The sequence below is a fragment of the Ammospiza nelsoni genome, chromosome 4 (assembly GCF_027579445.1).
Source record: "Ammospiza nelsoni isolate bAmmNel1 chromosome 4, bAmmNel1.pri, whole genome shotgun sequence".
Classification (NCBI taxonomy): Eukaryota; Metazoa; Chordata; class Aves; order Passeriformes; family Passerellidae; genus Ammospiza; species Ammospiza nelsoni.
The window spans coordinates 15541327-15565293 of record NC_080636.1 but is presented as its reverse complement, the minus strand read 5'-3'; the positions used below and the strand labels follow the sequence as shown (position 1 = coordinate 15565293).

Below are 23967 nucleotides of genomic sequence, written 5' to 3'. Positions count from 1 at the left end.
TCGTAAGTTTTTGTCAGGATTCATTTTGATTTGAAAATATTAAGTAAGTTGGGGTTCAGCTGGAACTTCTTTTTGTGAACTTTTTAACATTTCTTTTCTTAGACTTCCTAAAACCAAAGGTGATTTTAAGAGTTTCTGCTTCATTCCATTTTTAACTTAGAGAAATCAGCTACATCTGACTTAAAGCAGAATTTAGTTGCTGAAAGTATATTTTCCCAAACTATTTGGTCAGTCATGACCTCAAACAGTGAAACAAACCCAATTATTTTTTTATAGTTTGGAGTCCTCAAGGATCAGCAGAACTTCCTCTGCTAGGTTTGGAAAAGGAAAGGAGAATTTGCATCAAGAAGCTAACAAGTCCCTTGCAAATAACCCCAAGATATTATCTACTAAAATTTTAGCACAGCCCCGCTGACGACCTAATTTCTTTGTGACTTAGAATACTCCTCCTCTTCTAATATACATTAAGAGTTTCCACAAGCACATTTCCATGGGTGAAGTGTTCTAAATTAGGATAGTAAATAAACTTTTTTAGCTAATGGTTAAACATTTGTTTAGGCCATCACTTTGACCACTCTTTGACAAATTTATGTCAACATCAAAATTCCATTTAAAACATATTAATAAAAACATATTAAAGAACATGTTAGATTCTTAGAACCTTTCAGTATCACAATTTTCTTTAATATAGTCTAGGCAAGACACAGGGTTTTCAGAAGAGTCTGTGAGATTCACACAGTTTAACTGGTTAAGAGCAGATACTTTAAAATAATGACCTTGAAGGCCTAAAATTAATTAACCGGGGACTACTGAGTACTCAGTACCTCTCTCTGTTCCCCAGCCTTCTTAATTACTTTATCCAAAGACAATTGTATTGAAAAATAATTAAGACTGTAGAGCAACCACCAGAATCCAGATCACATTCTCTCACCTGCAGTGTTCTAACCAACCAGCTACAAAGTAATGCACACAAACACAACCTGAGGCACCAAGGTCAAAACTGCAAGGATGTATGGAAGTGTTTTGTTCACTGTCCCAGAAGATTTTTTTGGAGCTTGGAGTAGGGGAGCAGGAGTTGTAACAGCTTGAGAGAGTGAATTTGGGGTTTTTTAAAGTCCAATACTTGAAGGTCTAACACAGTCCACTCCAGCAACTTTCCTTTAAGAGCATTCAGCAGCAGGTACTGAGGCAGGAAAATAAGAAACAGTACAACTACAGTGATCACTCCTTGATACACACCCCACTTTGAGGCACCCTGAGTTCCTCAGCCTGACACTCCATCTCCAGTTTGCCAGGAATACAGCTGAAATGTTTTATAGCCACTGGTGGCCCAGGCCTTCACAAGCCTCTATGGTTCCTTTCTGAAGCCATGTGCACTTCTGGCTTCTACAATGAATAGAACTTCAACAATTTAGTTGTTCACAATGTGAAAAAAGTAATTTAATATGTTTATTTTAAGCTTGTTGCTTAAACAAAAGGCATGAGATTTCCTTGGGTTTGTATTGAAAAGACGCCATGTAATTGTTCTCTACCCTCTTTTCATGGTTTTATACACCTGTTTGTCTTTTCCTGACTTCTAGGAAACTCAATCTATTTTGCTCTTCCTCATATAAAAGCTTTTTCATTCCTCTGGTCACCACTGCTCTCCTTTGTAAACTGGGATCATCAAAATTTTTCTCAATTCTTGAGGATAATTCTGAGATTCATACCCAAAATTCTAATCCCAGTCTTATCAGAGCTTTGCAGTTTGACACCAGGGATACACATTGTGTTGGAAAGAAATTACTCACCTGGGATTTTGCTTGTCCTACTTGTTTCTTCTTTTCATTTCAGAAATGATGGTAGGAAATTTGTGGAGAATTCAAGCTAAACATAAAAATGAGATATCTAACAAACTGGAAGTGATAAAAAAGCTTTTTGGGTTCTTACTTTCTAATAATGTGAAATCAAAACACACTCAGACATATAAGGAGAAAACAATGACCAAGTTACTTAGAAAGAATTGACATTCTTGCAACCCAACTCATCTTCACCAGCTGTCTATGCAAAGCAAACAGTGGCATATTCCAAAAGCAGATGCATTAAATGAATGCCACACCAAGCCTTTGAACATGAAGTATTTGGCTGCACACCACAGGCCACACTGTTGGGAGCAAAAATGATACTGAAGGTATTTCCACAAGTGTGGAAACCACAACACAGCAAAGCAACAAGTACCAAGACCAGTGACAGCACCAGTTATGACAGGCTGTAATCTGCTAAGATTACAAGCCAACAGACACTCCAACAACCTCAATTAAAAATAAAAAAAAAGAAAATTTCAGCTTTGAAGAAACTTCAGTAGCATCTCTGCTCCCACACAAAACATTCAATGACTACACCTTAGATGCTCCCCAGCTGTCTGAAGACAATTCCATATCAAGATGCATGCTCTGAACGAGCACTGACACAGTAAGCTCAGGCTAAGTGAACTCAGTATGGCCCTGCCATGGGGTAACCTGGTGGGACAAGTCACATCTGCTCCAAGTGCCACCAAACCTCTGGGAAGGCTTTGCAGTGTGACCACGCATCACATCATAAGTGACCATGCATCACTTATGGAATAGACCAGCCAGACAGGACAAAAACAAATTGCTCAAACAAATCCCAGAGATATGTACACATGGATATAAGGTTATGGAGCATTTTACACTCTAGCCCCATGACCCCCAATATCAGTAAAGAGAAAATGCTCTTGAAGGAATGACTTTTTGCTTTTTCTCTTTCAGAAGGTAGATTAAACAAGGAAAAGTCTAAGTCTTGCCTCTTTCTTTTAAATATTCAACATCAGATGAACTCTCTGCCTGTTTCCGCCCAACTGATTTTCATCAGATTTAGTAACCTAGACTAAAAAAGAAAAATCCTATGATTACCTCAAAATACTTAAATCATGAGCAGGACTATAATGCCTGCAAAATATGGCACAGGGGAAGTATTATGCTTAGACTTGAAACTTGGGAATTTCAATGAACAAGATCCCTCATTAGAATCAAATGGGGACAGATGTACTTACATGTGGGTGGGCATGGGCAGACATCAGCCCCTCCAACCTCTCTAATGAGCAATTTCCTCAGATTCAAAGAAAAATTTCATAAAAAGTTAAAGAGAAATGGCAACTTGCCTCCTATTACCACTGGCCTAACTGCTTGGGCTGCTGGTTCTATAAAAAAAGGTTTTTTTCAAAGAAAATTATTGTTAAAACCATTTGGCTGAAAGTGAAGAGCCATTGAAAAGTACACTCAAACTGGCAGCTTGCTCTTAAAATTCCCCCCAGCACTTTTATAAGTATCGTTTTGCTTGTGGCTTTTAACAGCTGTTCACACACGTCTAAGCTAGATGTGAACTTTTATTTTCCCAAAACTAAATGGGAAGCTTTAAACAGCATTTGATTTAATTTTTTTTTAATTAAAACCGGAGGTTAAAAGGACTGTGGAAATGGATGATGCAGCTGTGCTGATGCTAGGGAAAATAATTCCAGAACAAGAAGTGAGGTAGAGTAAACACACAAAATAAGTTTCCCTACACTGGTGAGTGCACACCACACTCAAGTGATTTTATTTGCTAAAGAGAAGTTAACTCTATGTTTCTTAAAAAACATTTTGAAAAATTAAACTAAATTTTGTTTTGCAAATATAATAGAATTGTGATGTCTACTATGCTTTTCCCTTGGACCAATCCTAAAATTAATTCCAGAATGAAGTGGCTTCACAGGTTCCAATGTTGTCACAAATTCTTTTAGAAACTCAAAAAACGCAGACACTCAGGTCAGAACTAGCTCATTAATATTGCCAGATATTTACTGCTTTGGTTATCAAAATAATTGAAGTTCCCCTACATTTAGACATCCTCTTCAGAAGAATTAAACATTAGAATCACACTTGCAATGGTACTGAGAGATTGAAAGATGAAAACAGGCATTCCTAGGGGCACTTTTTTAAGTACCAAAGCAACTGGGCAGCTAGGCAATGGTTTAAGCCCATTTGAAAACCCTACCAGACAGCAGTCTACATTTTTAACACCAGCATACTCAAAAAATTCTGCCTTCTTGGCCTAATTACTTAACAAGCAGCACTAAATACAAAATTCTAACAACCCACAGAAAGAATAAAAATAGCACAGCTTATTTCTACTTGTACATGTTAAGTACAAAAGCACACTATGACAATATAACAATTCTGGATATCAACACATATTTAAAGTACATTCTACTAAAGTTCTTGAAGAAAACATAAAAGCGGCTCTAAGGGAGAAAATGCATAGGATTATGAAGGAAATATCACATTAATTCATGTAGATTATGCACCCAGTAGACTGTAACAGCTCCAAAAGAAATCTTCTTCAGTACACTAGTAGAGCTACTACTTAAACCAAAAGAATTTAGTAGTTCATCCATCAAGTTTATTCAAAGAAGCTGTTAGAACTTCTGTAATAGAGTAAAAAATTATGCAAAGTAAGCCAGAGAATAGAAAAGAGGAGAAGAAAAAGGAAAAGAAAAACGAAAAAGAAAAAGAAAAAGAAAAAAGAAAAAAGAAAAAAGCCTGCTATATTGGGCTGATGAAGTAACGCATCCTGGTCATCTATGGATGAAAAGAAAACCAACAACATTGGGGGCATTGTCTTTGCACCGAGCACAAGGGACAAGGTGTAGAGTATGAAGAACATGAAAAAGTGGAAGAAGAGAGACAAGTAATCCAGCCTGGACAGCAGAGCCTAACAGAGAGAGGCAGATGGAAAATTACAGTGATGCAGTCATTTGCTGGATTCCCTTGTTCACCCACATACAAGAGGCTCACTATAAATATGAAAATCTGAGCTAATCAAAACCAGAAATCCAGAACATTCCAGTCAGGTCCAATAAAAAATATTGCAACCTAGATCCCTTCGTTGGGTTTCCTCTGGGACAACAGCCTCTGGGATATTGTCTTTGATGATACAAAGCCTTGATTTCTCTTGGGTTAGTTCCTTGCTAAGTCCAGGGCACAAATCAAGTCATGCAGGTGCATATAAATTACATTTGTACATTTTAACAAATCAAAAGCCAAAAATAAAAATTTACCACAGGTAAACACAAGGATATAGCAAATACAGCATTCATGTCTCTGACCCTTCTATAAAAAAAAAAAAAAACATGCTTTAAGAACTGACATTAATATACTGAACACCACTTGCAGATAAAATGATCCAGAGTGCACCAATTCAAGTTTTGTATTAGAGCAAAATGAAAACTTAAGATCCAGAACTGTTAAAATACTCTGAGTTACTTTATGTTTTATTTCCTAATAGTACTGTCCTCAGCATTACAAATGAACTAATCATAAGAGTATCACTCAATGGAAAGACAGAAAGAGCTATCAATGACAATATATATTTTGCTGAAATATAGTTTCTTAATATTCCACAAGCGAGCTGGAGAAAAAATTGGCCAAGCAACTTTAAAAATGGATACACACTATCAACATGACAGAGATTGACCCACACTACAAAATGTTCCAAAATGGATGACATAGAAACAGAAAATGCCTTGCTGCTACAAGACATTTCTTTGTCCAAAGGATTATCAGATATCCTTTCTTTTCCCTACTGTCAGTTAGTATGAGCCTAAATGTATGAGAAAGTACCCAAAAGGTACACAGAAATTTTCCTGTCCTGAGAATTCTCAACTGCAAGCGTAGCCCTCAGATTAAATAACTACAAAAGCATGTGGTTTTGCAACCTAATAAATAAGGCATAACACAGTTACAGTGATCAAATTCAAATTAAAAGAAAGCATTCAAATAAAAAGTAATCATTTCCATCAATAAAGCAATATAATCCGTTGAGAACAGGGAAAGTGATTTTATTGCACATTTGCTCAGTATTCCTTCTACGTATTGGTTTCCTAATCACAGACTTTGTCAGGATGTTAGCAGTCTGTACTGCTTTAGAAAAAAAGTGATGGCCTTCCAAAATGATCTGCTCTAGTTCAATCTGAATTACTGGACATGAAGTAAAAGATAGAGAACAAAATACGTCCTGTGCTGTGCAGACCAAGCCTGATTATGAAAGAAGGCTTGTGGCTAAAATCTCTGAAACTAATCTTAGTCACAGTGATGTCAAAAGTCAAACAGTACCACTGACAATGGAACTAGACAGTTTTAAACTTTTGATTTTTCAGTTCCTTCTCAAAGCAGATCAGATCTTAAAGCTTACCCTTACATATCTGTCAATATGACCAAAAAAGTAGGGTACTATTCCATGTAAATATCACAATTAAAATAATCTTTCTATGATTATTTATTTCAAAAATAGGAGATAAGGGGAGTTAACAGTTGAAAGACGGTAAGTATGCTTCAATTTTAGAGAAAAAATGTACAAGATATTTTTCTATCCAGTTTGCTCTCTAGCATCCTGCTTCCATTATTAGTTCATTGCCATGCTCTAAGCTGAAAAATATGAAGGAAACTGCAGTCTTGTTTCAGTGCTTTTGAAGGCAATGAGACTGCTTGGAACAAGTGAGGGTAAGTGTATATGGTGGGATTGTGATGTTGCTATAGTACTCTTTCATGAACAGTAATTACTCTGCAAGTGTGTAAAGCAGACAGGCCCAGTTGCATAAGGCTCAATGCAAGTTTTATGAACTGCAGAAAAGCATGATTAGTATGGGGGGAAAAACATGTTTCACACTTTTATTGTAAAGAACATGAGAATCTCACAGAAACTGCCAGAACAGATGTTCATAAATTGGGCCCTTAATCTGCAGCACTTTCCAGGTTTTAAGCTATATCCACTGGTCTGTAGAACATATTCCTCTCTTTTTAATATAATTCTTCTGTTTAGTTTTTTTAATAAACAAGTTTATGACTTTAGTAGTGTTGCCAGCTGTTCAATTTTGATTTACTGTCAGAGTCTGCTTTAATATATAGTGGCTTTTGTGGCTTACCATATAGATTACATTTTAAGCTTCAAGATATCACTATAAAGCAGCTGGAAAAAGTGCTGGCTGTGCTCAGAAACTAGCATTATTGCCCTAGTGATCAACCACTGAAACACGCAACTAGACCAGTAACCATTCTCTAATAAACTTTTGTATACACCATTCCCAAAATAAAACAGCAAAACTTACAGCGTAAAAGCAGATCATCTTAGCACATATACTTTAAGAAGTCAGCCCAATAAAATTGCTCAATTATTAATTAGGCAGCATATTAGCTAGCAATAGAGATCTCTACAATGACTGCTCCTTAATCTTTCTTTATATTGTTTCCTTTACTTCTTCTGTACAGCTTGAGACAACTTAAGAAATAAAAGGTTTTAGAGCTGCTTTATGGAGTGCTTTCTAAAAATTTACTTTAAAGCAGTACTGAATATTACTGGGAAACAACTGTCAGTACTCTTCACACTGAACCATTTTCAACCTTGCAAAATTACAGTACAACCAGACTAAGCTTCTTTTCTCCAGCATCTGCAAGTACACGGGGTAATGTTATTAAAATAAACTACCACAACAGTATATTTAGAATTAAACAATGAATTAAACTCAAAAACTCTGGAAATTTTCTACAGCTGAACTAGTTCAGAACTATCAGTCATAACTACTAGGGCTCATATATTACATTGAAAACTACTTTTTCTGCTCAAAAAGATTCCTTTTTCCATACAAAACTAACTCCCTAAAAAAATTCCAATCAAGAGAACCAAACTGTTTGAATCAGAAGGATCAGTATGGTGCCTTGTGAGAGGGATTTTTTTGCTTGTCTTACACTGTTATTTCCTCCCAGTTTAGATTTGCCAGTTGGACAGTATTCCTGGTGCACTACTCTCACTAAGTCCTATCATACCTAAGGGGAAGGCATACCTACATCATGGAAAATATAATGGGAAAAATAAAACAACTAAATCAGCCTTTCTACCCATAGCATCAGCAGCAAAGCCTGTAGGAGAATGAAGAATGAAGAGAAGCATAAAGATACACATCCCATGAGACATCACAGTGGCATTTGCAAAACAAAACACATCAAGCTCCTGGAAATGTATGAAGTAAGGTTTTAGGAACTGAGGGTCTCTCTTCCTGTCCACAGCATCAAAGGTGTGCTATCTGTATAAATCTTGGTTTTTCCAGCCTTCATGTTAAATTATCTACCACAAAAAAATGCTTGGTTACAAAATCCAACAATTTAAAGCTGTCCTAAATATACATCATGATTATATCCCTGGATTTTTCCAAAGCAAGCCTTTCCCAAGGCATTTTACTGTTCTTGTGTTCCATTCAACTATTTAGGCCATACCTTTTTTTTAATGCTTTTTGTTTAGATATGAAACAAAAAGCAATAATCCTGATGGCAGTTTTTAAATGGTATGACCTAGGTATGATTGAGTTCTCCAGTCAAAGTCAGAAAGATTTAATGTTATTCCTCTTTCTGTACACATATTTCAAAACTTTAATGAATTCTACCATGTGTAGAATTCTACATACTAGTATTATACCAGTACAATATATTCCTGTCATCACACATAATTAGGTAAAAATATTGGACAATATTTGCAACCAAAGAAAACCCTCATAGTATACATATTAAAAAAGGTAATCCAGAAGAATATTATAAACTAGGGGCTAGCACGAGAACACCAGAGTAAACTTGGAGTAGCTCACTAATTCTGCTATAAATTTACACACATGTAAACAACAAAAATTTTTATCTTAAGACTACTTCTGAAAAAAACTAGAGTTAAAAAACCAAAAATATATCATGAAAATTTCATAGGGAACTCAGTATTTTTGAAATAGAAACTATGTGTAATGTACATAAAGGCCTCCTCTTGTACAACTTTATTTTAAATAAATAAATTAGATTACTAACTTACCATTTATCATCACTTTACTCCACCCTCCTTAACCAACAAATTTCAGTAAATCTTAATTGATTTTAAACTGAATTTAATGTGGAGTCTTAAACCTTTCCTTCTAAAACAAGGATATTTTGAAGTTATCCTCCAAACCACAATGGCTGGAAGCACAGAGTGTAAATAACAACAACACTCTCTGCATTTAACCAACAGACTTATCTCGGTGATCTGTTTGATAGTGGCCTGGTAGTTACTTCTGTGGTAACATCTTCACAGTCTCATATTACACACACATAAGGAATGACTTCTTTTTTTTTCCAAATACAAATTTTCCCCTCAAAAAACCATGATCTATAAAAAACACCAAAGTAGAATGCAGAAAGAAACTACAGCACAATTGGTACCTCATCAAGACATGTCTTCTCAGATACTGGAACAATATTTGAACTCATAACCATAAGTGCTTAATATGCTTAAAGCTCTACCCAAAAAAAGCCACGCATTTAGCAGAGCACACGTTCCTGTACTGAAATGGGTATCATAAACCCACAGTGTCTCAGGAATGGAGCTGTTACTGTGGGCTAAACTCAAAATGGCACCATTAATTTCCACTTCGCTAGCAAAACCCCAATAAACATGATGATGTCCTGACAATTACACAATTAAAAAATGTACATACAATGCATTCCCTGTCATTTTTCTTTGTTCTTCAATCTCTATGCACATCAGTCATACCACAAAGAAAGTGAAGGTTATCCATTATGATTATTTCCCATATTAGCATAAACTATCCTTCATTCTCTAAATTGAACTGGAATAATAACTGCTTACTTCCAATAAAAGTCTTGATTTTCTTTTTCTGGTTCATTGAAATCAGTAGAACAAGCTGAATTTTTCCCTGCTGGTTAGGAATAAACTTCTCTTCCACACTCTCTGCCCATACAGAGTATTACATTTATTCAACTACTACCTGCATTTCAGTTAAAACACTGTACAACTGTTACTACATTTATCAGTCTGACTCTGAAACTCAAAAGCTTTAAAAAAATATTAGTTTACTGACTTATCTAGACTTATCTTTTAAATAGAAAATAATGCTACAATAACATTTGTCTTTTTCTCCATTTTATCCAAAATCTTAATAGTAATGCCCTATTCACATTCAAAATTTGCTTATCTTCTCTCATCAACTTCCTTCAATAATAATATATGAGAATATATTTCCACAGTAGCTAATGGAGACATTCCTACAAATCAATGTGCTGCAGTGATACAGAAACAAAAGCTTACTTCACTGTAATGATGCTTCCAGACTTCCCTCAAGTCAGGTGGTTACTTGCAGTTAATGATCTGTGACATACCACACAAGTAGTCCTAAAAAGACTTATTATCCACTGCATGTGCAACAATATTTGCTTTATGGATGGCTAAATGAATGAAGACATTCAATGTAACTGTAAAAGTAAAATCAAAAGAAAACTTACAAGTAACATGTTTTCTTTAAGTAAAAGAGCTGTGAACATTTTCCATTAATACTTAACCTTTTGCTGGAGCAGTGCAACCACATATAATGCTTGAATCCATAAAGCCCAAGAGCTGCTCAGGGTTAACACTGATTAACTACCCCCAATCAAATGTTATAACTTTTAAAAATTTCAGAGAGTTTCCCTCCACTAATGAAATCGAAATTGCATTTATGTCATGTGGCAAAGGTAGGAGCAGGACAACCAGCAAAGAAAAGAAATTCTGCCCTGTTTTAAAACCAGGTATTTTTTTTTTCAATCTAATAAAACAGACGTGAATTTGACTGGGTTTTAAAACTATGGATATTATGCTCCACTGACTTCTATTAATATATTAATAGAAAAGAATAGCAAATTAACCTAAAATAAGCTCCAATCCAACAGCACAATATCTCCCATGACTCTCAGACTGTGCAGACATTCACACATTTTCTGTTTATAATTTTTTTCATTTACTAGACTCAGCTTTTGTCCACCATATGTCCACCGTAGATTAACTATTCCCTTAGGTACAATTAAGGGCTTTCCATTTGTTGTAAGAAGACCTAAGTATGAAGGACGCAGCCAGAAAAAACATTTCTACCTAAACCAAAAACAGAAGCACATTCAGCCTGAACTATAGTTTATGCAGCATCTTTTTTTATTGGGCGTATGTCTACATTGCTAAATAAACCACAGACAAAATCCATGGAAACAGTAAGAGATCTCTCAGCATTTCATTTGTGTATTATTATAAAAACATGATACATATACTGTTCTAACCTTTGTATTTAAACAGTTTACTTCTATTTGCAATTTTCAATGACATTTCTACAGATTTTTCTCAATTTAAGCATAACTGTTAGGGAATGAGAATACATTATTTACTGGTATTTCTGTAGCACTGGTGTTTGAGTTCCAAGTACACTAACAACTGTCTACCAGGTCCTTCAACTTGGTTGTGGTTCTTGGTTAGTCATAGCACACAAAACTCAAGGGCACAAAACAAAAATCTCAAGTCCAGCTCAAGATTTTACATGTAGGAAGAAGAAACCAGTTTATTCATTGTCACTAAAATAAAAAAAAAAAAGTGTAGCATAACTTAACTGTTTATTAGTTGGAATAGTTCATGACTATTCACTTTCTCACTCACTTTCTTGTACAAGCACTGTATGACCCAAATGAGAAAACATTTTTTCTGCAAATAGTTTGCACATACCTGAACTGCCCTGGTTCAACTGAATGTAAATTCATTGATTTTCATAGAACTACACCTATTTATGTCAGGACTCTGTCTAGCTGTACATATCTCAAACTCAGACAAGCAGTACAACAGTAACATACCTTCTGTGTGCAAGTTGTGTATATTGTTCAGCTTCAACTCTGTCATGAACCCCAGACTGCAGCAGAACACAAATGAAAAAGAAGCTCACTACTAACTAATGCTATCTGGGCTGAATACAGGCTCAATTATTTGACAAGGATTGTTAATTATCTTTTGAGCAGCACGAAAAAAAAGGATTCACCATCAAAAACTATACCGTATACATGCTTCAATAATGGCTGCAGCACTCTAAGAAAGTCCAGAAGTCTAAAACTTTGCCTTTAACCAGGTTACTAATCAGCTTCTGTGTCCACTGCCTTCTCATCCAAGAGATCATTTAGTGAAAGAAGGCTTGAAGTACAACATGGGCTGATTTGCAGCCCTTTGCAACAGATCACAGCAAGTCACACAAAGACAGGAGCCAAAATGCAATACATACACACAGATCCTTGTAATCTTTCCTGCCAGGTGTTTTCCTTTCACAGACAATACAAAATGGCAAGGTAAATACTACACAAGAGCAATAAACCTTCCTTCTTTTCTTCTGTGTAAAATTCTGTAAGCTCAGATCCTTTCCAAAGAACAGCACTTGAGGCTCAAGCTCTGCCTACTAATCACAGTTTAGTAGACTTGTCCACATGGCAATTTAACAGACATACATTAATAGATCCCTTCAGCATGGATGGAACTCAGGCCTATTAATGTTAAGCTAAGCATGATTTAGGATCAAAATCTTGCAAGACAAATGCTTTCTCAGACAAGCAAGGTAATTTTTTCACTCAAAAATGTGTGTCCTCCTAGGTTGCTCCCACTGCTAAAGTAACACAGAGCATATTGAGATACTGGGTTTTGGAAATATAATATTATGGCAAATAAAAGATCATTTTTACCTGCGGTTTTCTCTTCCGTTAATTTAAGTTTCTTGTTAAAAAGCTACCTGACCTTTGAAACAAATCCATAGGACTCCAATCTTCTATTAATCTTACAAGCTGAGACAAACATTTGGTTGAGACAAACAGGTTTGGTTGAGACAAACATTTTATATATATTTTAAAACAGGGTATCATTCTACATTTATTCAAATGAGTTGGTAAAATTATTGTAGCACAGGACAAGGCTTTCTTTTTAAGGGAGTCTCTACATGTAAGTAGTTTACCCTCCAATCCCAAGAGCATGTGTAAGGCTCAGGTGACCAGACCTGCTGCTGGGCATACAGGAACTTTAGTTTAATCAGGCATAATACTTTAAAGAACAGGGGTCTTTGCATTAGCTGCTCAACACTTGTCTTAATTACAGGTGAAGGACCTTAAAAGGGCAAGCTCGCAGGAAGCAAGAGCAGAAAACTGGGGACGGTTGGGAGGGACAAGAGAATGAATGCACAGCTCTGAATTTAAATAAAACAGATTATCAAAGTGAGTATTAATGAAGAAATTTTCTGAGTACAACGGAGCAGACTAAGTATATAATGCAGCAACAGAGTCAAAAAGCACACTGGGCAAGTCCCATGACTAGCCAGATTCACATTAGTACACAAAAAACCAAATGTTAATTTGTATCTGGGCTGGAAAATGTTTCTTTCTCTGCTCAGATAAGATAGGTAAAAACATTTTATGTTGCATGTAAGGGCAAGTTAAAGGGTACACTGAAATGTAACCTTTAAACTTCACAATGTAACAGCATCCCACTTCCTGTTCAGAGATAGCACTCCAAGATCAATTAATCATGGCCAAGACGAACAAACGGTCAACATTCTTAATTAGTGTTGATGCATTCTCCTCTGTGCCCTCATCTGTCATGAAGATTGTTTAAAAATCTGAGTTATTAGTCTTTATTGAGGAGTGGATCTGGTTAATATCTCTAAGAACAGAAATCATTCATCTAGCCACTATACACCAGTACCTGATAATTCCTACCCCCTACATAAGCTACAGATAACCAGCGCCCTAAGACCATCTTGGGAGTTATAAATCACAATGAGTATAGCTCCCATGCAACCTGGGTTAATTTTTGTTTACAATATATCCACTGAAAATGCTGGTATGACACTTGAGGAGACTGCTTATAGATTAGTGCAGAAGAAAATACATAAAGCCATCAAGGTAGAAAGGAAGCAAATACATCAATCATATGAAACATGGTAAACCCTCTCTAATTCACACTTAATGACTAGAAGATCCATTGTGATCACTGAACTTTATCAATACCTAATTTAAGCAACAATCCTAAGTGCACAAAACACAATTCATTCACTTAATAACTATAGTCTCATTTATACCATACAAATCAAAGTATTTGACAGCAAAATATATACAAAAGGTTTGAGTTATTGCATAGAAACTCCAAAACATAAAGTTAAAATTAACAGTAAGGGTTACTCCCCAGTCAGCAGTGCAAAGCAAGTGGTACTAGCAACACAGATATAAGCACACTTCAAATATACTTTGTATTCAATAAGAATAAAATAACACAAGGTAAGCTACTAGGAAATGTCAGCTGTAAAGTTCAGGATGATTAAGATCTTATGACTTAGAATTAATAAGAAAAAATATCTCTACATTAAATTTTTTAATTCCTTCTGTTGTTCATCAAATGCACAGACAAAAATCTATGGAAAGACAATTGATAATTGATCATTGGTGCAGAAAGCAGGTCTGGGCAAGACCTTGATTCAAATCAGCTTTCTACTGTCTGATCAAATGTGTCGGACAGGCTATAGAAAAAAAGAAAAAAGGTACAGGAGGGAAAAAAGAATGAAACTGAAACTAAGCACCCAGAGGGAACCCAGACAGCTTCAATAAAGTCCTGGATTTACAACGGAGATCAGCATTTCTGAAGCTCTTGCTCTCCCAATTTTTTTGAATAAATAATTGGGCAACAACATGGCTTCATCTAATTAAAAAAAAAAAAATCAAAAACAAACAAGAACCAAAACAAACAAACAAAATGAGAAGTGGAAAAAAGGGAAAATAAAAAAGAGAGGTGGGAAGGTCCAGAATTCCAGAATTTAGGTATCAATTCATACTGCTCTACTATTTTCAAATAAATCTCTGATGGATGAGACACCAGCAACTGATAGGAGCTTTTTAAGTAGAAATTACCTTTCAAATGTTTCATGATTAAATCTTAACCTCTTACAATCACAACAGGACATTTTAATAGCTTGACACCACTCTGAAGCTAATTATCATGCTTTAAACAGACACAGCAGCTTACTGTGTTCATGCTGCTAATCTATTGCAATGCACAATAAACCAGAACAGTGAAAACAAGCATGGTTTCATTTAAATCAGCACTGAACAGTTTCTTCAAGTTTTATGGAATACTAGAGAAATCCCCACAAACTTAACATTTAACAAAATGACTACAAATTTATACTAGAAACCACTAATAAATTACCTATAAAACTGCATGACTTAACAGTAGTAAACAATTATGCACCAGATACTGCTAGGTATCAAATAATTTGCTTTCAATGACAAAATTACTCAGAGAAGTTGTATAGAATTCAAGTGTAGAGTTTTCTGTATCATATTGTGTAGAGAAATATTTTTGTTTTCTTCCAAGCTATAGCTTTTTCCTTGGAGAAAATCCAGGTATGTCTCCCCCAAATGGAAAAAATACACATGTATTTCAGACAGAGTTACTAAGAGAAAACAGACAAAGGACAGCCCAAGTTAAGTAACTAAGTTTAAGCCAAAGTTTCAAAACAGAGGCTGAGCTTCCAAATTCTTATCAGTCTAAAGACTGGCCCAAAGCTTTCCAAATGCTATGAATGAAAATAACTGCATACTTGGCAAATTTTAAAAGCTTTTATCAGAAAGTTAAGTGTTAGAATAACTTGCCTGTGGATATTGACATTTCTAATCTTTCAGTGAGCTTACCTGGATATTTTCCTAAAAGACATGTACAGCTCAAAAAAACCAAGTACAATCCTGAGACAGAAACCACTCACTAGAGTATTTCTTCTGAATGATGCATGAGGTCAAGTAAGTCCATCAATTCATCAAATGGCTTCTCCTGGCTCTTAACCTATTCTTGCTCTTGCATTGCATGAGTGTTTTATCACTTACTAAGCAAAAAAGTTGATCAGAGTGATTCCTCCTTAATATTTGCTAGTACCAGTACTATTATCTCTTCATAATATGTGAGAGTCAAAACCATGCTTCTATATAAACACTTTGTTTTCCATTTATGTAACGACAGCAGCCTACTATTAATTTTTTTAGTATTGGGGTGGAAGCCCTCCTAGATATTCTTATCCTACAACAGAATTCAGAAAAGCAATATACTTTCAAAGTCTAATTTTTATCATGCTGAAATAAAAATAAAGCAAAAACACCCCTCTGTAAACAGTATCCCCTGCATGCTCAACATGTGCAACAGCAACAAACATTCTTAGCATCACATGAAATCAATATTTTGCTGCTTTTCTTTATACACAGCTTCTGACGGAAAACAAGGCAGCAAGTAATTCCTTCAACTGCTATTTCCATAAAATGAAAGCCCTTTCACCAGTCAGTGTCAGCATTTGTCTGAAAACTCACCTAGGAAACCAGATTCTACTTCCAGATGCTCCCAAGGAAACATCAGATATTAAAGAATTGTGGGCATGTATATTTGAAAAAAAAAAAAGAAATAACCTCCAAATCAAAGACAATGTATCATTTTCTACACCTATTGTGCCAGTTCAGTAAAGGAACATTTTTTTATGCTATGTTACAGTGTATCTTACTGCAAATACTTAGTAATATTTGCAGAACTCCAGCAAGGAAGTCCAAATAGGGCAAAATAGAAACCAGTGAAAAATACTTTTCATTTGAATTTCAACAGAATTTGTATTATTGACTCTGGTCAGCTAGAGTACAACACTGTCAGTGTTATGCTTTCAGAAGTGCTATTTATATATTGTAACTCTAAGACCTTCTCTGTTTTCTTCACAGGAAATTAGTCTTTCATAATTAATGTCATAAAATGTTACAGCATCACTGTAGCAATGCTACAATTAATGGTTCTAAATGAAAGTGTTGTCTCTACATTGTTTTCAAATTATTTTAAACAATTCTAATATGCTGGATAAGGTTCTTCTCTCAGGTTTGTTGATGACATGGTCACTGTAACATAAACAAATTATTTGCAAAGAGAAAAAAATATAAAATATTTTCTGTTGCTCAAATAACATATTTGTAGTGTTTAAAAATTATGTACCCACTTCTATCACTTTGATTCTAAAATTTTTATATGTTGCTTTTACCATCTTCAACAAAAAAATGGGTAAGAAAGCCAGGATCAAGACATCAGGTATGTTAATAATAATGTTTGTGTAAGATTTTTTAATCGGAAATGGGGAAATTTGGAATCTATATAATTAGGACACTACCTAAGTGATGACTATATAAAGTGATGTATTTTGGTGGTCAGAAGAAAACCGTTATATTATACTTATGTGATCAAAAAAGGAGGTTAAAAATCCCAAAACAACACAAATCACCTGATGTACACAACTACAGATAACCTTGAAAAAAGTCTGATAAGCAATTCCTAGGTATTATGCCTAATGCATAGTGTAGTTTTTTAAACATATACCAGTAGTTAATGCAGCAGTCTCTTAACATACAGAACCATGAAATATACCTTTTAATACACCCAGAAATGCTCCCCAGTTCTCCATTGCCATGGTTATTTCCTGGGGTCTATCAAATTCAAACATGGGGGAGTGATCTCCCTCCTCCTGTGTGCTGCTCTCCAAGTAAAGAGGACACAGGGAGAGAGGCTGCAGGCTAGGCAAAGCATGATGCAACAAATCCCATAACATAATCTATCTGCCCACAGCCATAATCCTGAAGTATACCCAAATATGTCATCTGTACACAGCAAAAACACACAAGATAGTATTCAGTTGCATTTTGCTAAATATACATATACCTTATGTCATTTCTTTAATAGCAAACCACATCCAGAGTATTTCATTATAAGTAAATATGAGTAACTTACTTTTATTTCCAACCAAGGCCACAAGTGGCTGTGTTTCTGATCCTTCATTCACTTTTTTCACCACATTATACCAGTCTTCCAAATTTTCAAAACTCTGGCCATTGGTAATGTCATAAACCAAGAGAATGCCCTAAATAAAAAGACATGTTTAAAATGTTACAGACTGGAAAATAATTTAACATGGTAAGATTTGCAGCAGTCTAAATTATTATTGTCATAGAATAGAGCAGTAACAAATAATGGCATCATATCTTTCAAGGGTCAGTTAAAGGAATTATAAATTTCTACACTATACACATACAGTATTTCTCCTGCATTTCATGTGTTCCAAATGCACATTTCAGGAAATAACTGGCAATACAGTCAAGAGCACAATTATTTATATCAGAAATATTACAAACTGTATAGACTTTATGATAAACCCAAAATAGTATTTCACACTAACAGGAAAATAAAAATTACACTGGAGAAGGTCTTTTGTTTTAACAAATATTAGTTGTAGTTTCAATGTTCCCTTTTTTGAAAGAAAAACAAAAGGCAGTTCAATTATACATTTCTGCACATTGTCTGTCATGTTTCCTCTGCCTTTTGGGGATAAAGGCCAGATTCCATTCCTTCAGTGTTGCAGAAGATAAGAAGTTATGGGTGAGCTTTAAACTTTCAAAAGAGAACCTAAAGACATGGTGAGAACTCAAAAAGGAGTCCCATATATTTCCAAGGTTTTGGGCCAAGCTACAGGTGACAAATACTTAAAGCAGACACTTCTGATGATTCCTCAGCACAGATATTCAGTACTATAAAGCACAGCCTATTAACAGTCCAAATGTCATCCCTGTCCCCTCCACAATTCTAAGATCAGCTCTCAGATCTTATTGAGTCTTCTGCCCCTGCTTTCCACTACACCCTAATAAAATCAGTATCTTATAAATGAGGAGTAAAGTCAGAACTGGTTTCAGGCACACTTGTTCTCATGAAGTTCACACCTGGCAAAAAAACCCTACATCTGCACACTGTTTCTCACACGAAGTTTTCACAAATATTCTGAAAAAACAGTATGATCCATATAAAATTGCTGGGTGAAAGACCTACTCTCAATAGAAAAGCTTTTTCAAGTTTTTTCAGGCATTTGTCTGGGCCCAGTTTTAACTGATAGTTAAAAGGAGTGTCTCAGATCATAAGGAGTGCCTTAGATCACAAAACAGAGTGTACACTTAATAACTTCACATTTGATAACAAATTAGTATAGACTGCAAGACTATTTGAGGAGAGCTCAGATTTTATGATGACAAACAGTGTAAAAATAAAAAGATGCATTTCAATAAATACCATGACAAGTTCAAAGGAAGCAATAGCCAAGTGCACAATAGGAAGCATCTGGCTCTGCAGCAAGCTCCATATAATAGGATCAAGGAGTTACAGCTCACAGCTGAAAATGTCAAACTTATTTTGCACATATCACATTGACATAACACATTCCAGGAAAAAAATCCATCTTTGGACACTTGAATGCCCATAAAGGGTACAATAGAAGAAATGAAGAACAGAATCACAGGTTTGGAAACCATGACTGACATGGAAAAAGTGGGAAAAAAAACCTTCAACAAATGCATGACTTAGCCATGATGATACTGGTAACAAATTTCAAGAGAAGATAACAGGAGCTCTCTTTGTATATGCTGTTATACATAGTTTGCAGAAGCCACTAAATTGGGAAGACCAGCCAATGTGCCCAAGGGCAGGGTTATCTCAAAGGGGTATGTAGACATGCTCAAGGAATGGGTGAACAGGAGCCTTTCAACATTCAACAAGGACAAGTGCCAAGTCCTGCAGCTGGGAAGGAATGAGCAATACAGGCTGAGGGGAGCAATACATGACTGGCTGGAGAGCAACTGAAAATGACCTGCAGGTCTTGTCAGACAGCAGGCCAAATCCAAGCCAGCAACATCCCCTGGCAGTAAGGATGGCCAACGTAATCCTGGGCTGCATTAGCAGAAGTACAGCCACCAGTCCAGTAAACTTTTCTACTCAGCACTTGTTGGGTCATAGCTAAAATAACACATCCAGTCAAAACACATCTTTAGGTCCCTCAAGATAAAAGTGGAGTAACTTCAGCAGAGGGCTAGCAAGATGATCAGAGGCTGGAGCACTTGTTTTATGAGGAAGAGATGAATAAACCCAAATTCTTCAGTATGGAGAGGAAATGGCCCTGGGAAGACCTAAAAGCAGCCTTCCCATACCCATGAGGAAGCAAAGAAGGAGATGGAGCCAGGCTCTTCACAGCAGTGCACAGCAAGATAAAACCTAGTGGGCATAAGCTGAAATAAGAGAAATTCAAACCATAACTAATGAAAAGCTTTTTCACCATGAGGAAGATAAAGCAGGTTGACCAGAGGTTGCTCAGTCTCCATCCTTAGAAGTTTACAAGCAGGACTCAATAGATCCTTGAGCAGCCTAGCTCCATCTCTCAGTTGACCCTACTTAGAGAGTGTTGTACTCCAACCTCCTGACATCCTTCCACCCTGCACTTTCTTACAAATCTGTGATCAATACAACATGTAGTGATAAGTTTAACTCACAGCAAGATTATAGCAAGAGTACTAAAAACAAGCAAAAAACAAAACAAAAAACCCTATGGAGACTAAGAATAGCAAAGCTCTGAAATACACCACTTATAACAGTCGTGTACACCAACACTGGAAAAATTTTTGAAGGTTGATAAAAGTCATTACACATGGATAGCTTTGAAGGAGGGCAACAGATCCTACTGAGATCCCTCCAACTCCTACTTTCTTATGACAGCAATACCACCCTATCTTGTTTCCTCCAATGTTACTAACTCTTTGGCAAACTTGATTTTTTTGTTCCTTATATAGTTGCTATTAATTTCTGAGGAACAGCTTTCATCAGTTCCTTCAAGGAAATTAAGACATATGACATCCAATTCTTGCTATCTTGCTATCTTTCCTTCTTTACTAATCAAATATAAGATTAAACATCCACTTCCCTCTTCCAATTTTGGTACAATTTATTACTTAATATCTTACACCTCTAAGTTAATCTCAGTTAATTTCTCCTGACTATTTTTATAGCTACCCAAATGCCTGGGCACTTGGCAATTAATTGTCAAATTAAACTGTCTCACAATCTAAATTTTGCTCCAGGAAGGATATACTTAAGTTATTAAATGCTCAGTGGAAAAGAAACTCAATCTAAAGGATAGGTATGGTAAAAAAAATACCAGCCATAATGCTGGAAGTTGTAAATGAGGAAAGAGCACATGGCAATGCTTCTTTCACCAGCTGTCAAGTTCTTTCACCAACTTGTAGAAGAGCAGATCATCTAAACAATCTTCAACACTAATCAGAGTTTGATGGAGAATAAATAAGAAAGTGTGAGCATTTAAGGTTAGTCAACTCTTTCTAACCAATTCTTCATCAAAATTCCACTCTGCTTCATGTCTTCTAGACAACTGTAGCCTACCTACCCCTCTGGATAAAAGGGTATTCAGAGTGGATTTACCATCAAAGAAATCATTTAACAAAGTTTGCAACTAGGGCTGACTTCACTTCCTTTTGGTCCCTTTCTCTGTGATCTAAAACACTGCTTCTAAAGCACGTTCTTTTCTTAAACATTTTTTTTTAGTCTTGGCAATATTTGCTGCACTTTCAAAAAGCAAAGATGGCAGGTATAACATCATAGAGATGCAAAACAAAGGCAGCATGGCATCCAGGTCATAAAGAATACTTTCTCCTTAGATTTTCACCACAACAGCACTCTATAAACAACTTAGTATGATAGAGATAATTAATGAAAGACTAGTCACAACTCCATGGCTAAAATTTATTTCATCTTTTTCTTTTATTTTACAGAGAAATCCCATAACTTCTTTTAAAAAAATACATCGTATTTTCAACAAACTTACAGTATATGGAGTAAAACGGAGATCACCCCACAGATGAGAGTGAGTAAGGCTCTGTACGTTTTTAATTTTCTAAACAGTTCAAGTACAGAACCAGATCCACCAATCTTTAAGCACTTTTCAAATAACACACAAGCAAAACTGAAAGAACATCCTCCTGTACTAATTAGAAACCCTGACTCTTGACAGATAAAAAGTCCGTTCCAATTAATAACGTGGGGCAAAGGGTATGCTTCTGTCTCCACAGGTGCTGGAATTGAGTTCCTGCCAAAAACGTCAAACCATATCGCACTTCAGAACCTGTTGTCGAGCCCAGAACTGAAGAAGCAAGTACGCAAACGTGAACCGAATCGAAAGATCCCGAGTCTCGCCTGACGCCTCTTGTGCCTGATGTTCTTTGTGCATCAGTAGAACCCATGAACTCTGATTTTGTGCCAATATTATTTATGAGTATGCTAGTTAAATGCTGAATGTTTATTTAACAAAGCTAATTTTTAGTAAAAAATTAAGTTATTGTTTTTGTGTAAAAAGAATTCTGCCAAAACTTAGTTCCTGAAAGAGATGGAGCAAAATCAAATAGTATACTTGTTTTGCTTGATTTTAATTGTTTTTTGTCGTGCAGATTTGCCTGTAGATCAACCGAAAACGAATGTTTAGGTGACCTTAGCCAAAGCTACCAGATCAGATACTATATGTCTGTTTAATTCAGAACCAGAAAAGCCTTTTTCAACCTGTTTAGTTGGTGTGCCAGTGAAAGAGTTGCCTTTAGTCAAAAAACAATCCAATAGTAAACCAAGTAGAATTGACAATAGAAACAGTCCTTCCTTCAATTAGAACATTTAGTCCAAAAAACTTCTCAAGACAGCATCTGAACCTCAAGAATTAGAAATCCTTAGTTCTTTGACCATAAATTTTTGTTTTACTTTCATGACTCGTGCCTAGCGAAAAAGTGATCCCCCAAAGTTCAGTGTTACTCCTCATTATTTTGCATATAAAAATTTGAGGTTTTAGTGTAATGTTTCAAACAGTTGAGATGTGTTTCCAAAGATAAATCAATATCCACAGCAATTGCCGAAAGAGTATTAGTTCATTTGCAAAGACAGAACTTAGCAAAGCATTCCAGCTCACCTTGAAAGTAACCCTTGTGGCATTAGTATACTCACCATAATTACCCCCACTGCCAAAGCAGCGATGAAAAAGAAACAAAAGAGAGCGAGAGCTATTCCTCATTATGATAAGAACTGTCAGAGTGATTTTATGCCTTAAAATGCCGCCACAAGAGTTTCAGCAAGTATATTTTTACCCCAATTAGCTTCAGCAGTAGCATTGAAACAATTAGATCGAGTTAGATGTTAGCTAACCAAACAAGCTAATGCCACATCCTCTGCAATCAGTGATATGTTAACCAATGTTGATAGTATTAGACATGCTACTCCTCAAAACAGAGCAGCCATTAATTTTCTTTTACTAACACAAAAGCATAGTTGTGAAGAATTTGAAAGATTGTGTTATATAAATTTGTCTGATCATTCTGAACCCATTCACAAAATCATTCAAAAATTAAAAGATCTGACAGCCCAAATTAAAGAAGATAGAAGTTCCTAACTAAATGATTTGTTTCAAAATTAGAGTTTTGCACCTTAGCTAAAGCAACTTTGCAAAATAAGTCTTTACGTATTAAGTGTTCTAATACTAATATTAATAGTAGTACCTTGTATACTCTGTTGTGTTCAGTGAATGATGAACAAAACAGTTCAAGAAGTATTTGTTATACAAACAAAAGAGTTAAGAAGTAGAAACACAAAGAGTGTACGAAATCTCACAAATGCAGTAGATAAAAGTATTGACATGAACAAAAGTTTTGAATTAAAGCCTTAGAATCGACCAGAGTTTTTCGAACAATGACTTGTGACTGTTGCCAAACGTGAATCATCATCTCTTTCAAAAATTAAGTCTTCACAGCATTAAGTTGCTGTGCCATAATATAGCAATGCTTCAGTCTAGTGTAAATAAGTCTCTAACAGATAATAAGCAGAAATTTTGCAATAGAGCTATGAAACGCAAGTAGCAAGCAACAAGAGAATGAAAACTTCTGAGTCAAACAGAGAGAGAGAAATGTTAGAATCCATAAAGTTAGAAAATTTTTGAGAAATAGTTAAAATAGTTTAAAAAAGTATGTAAGCCTCAAGCTGAAATTCTGTTACAGCAAAAAAGTTTCCCAAGCAAGCAGAAAAGTTTCCCAAGCAGTAGACGTGACAAATAACAATAAGCCTCTGTAAAATTAGCTTTAAAATGACAACAAAGTTATTTAATGTACATCTTTAGAAAGTTAGCATAAATAGAACTCTGTTCTTTGTCTCCTATAAACT

General features: G+C 35.5%; 1 protein-coding gene across 4 annotated transcripts in view; it reads right to left on the bottom strand.

Moving 5' to 3' along the window:
* Positions 1-23967, bottom strand: part of RAB28 (RAB28, member RAS oncogene family) — a 65551-nt gene that overhangs the window by 23866 nt on the left and 17718 nt on the right. For all 4 annotated transcript variants that reach the window (XM_059470312.1, XM_059470311.1, XM_059470310.1 and 1 more), the window contains exon 4: positions 17680-17809. In XM_059470312.1, the coding sequence (XP_059326295.1) occupies positions 17680-17809 (130 nt within the window). The remainder of the gene's footprint in view (positions 1-17679; positions 17810-23967) is intronic.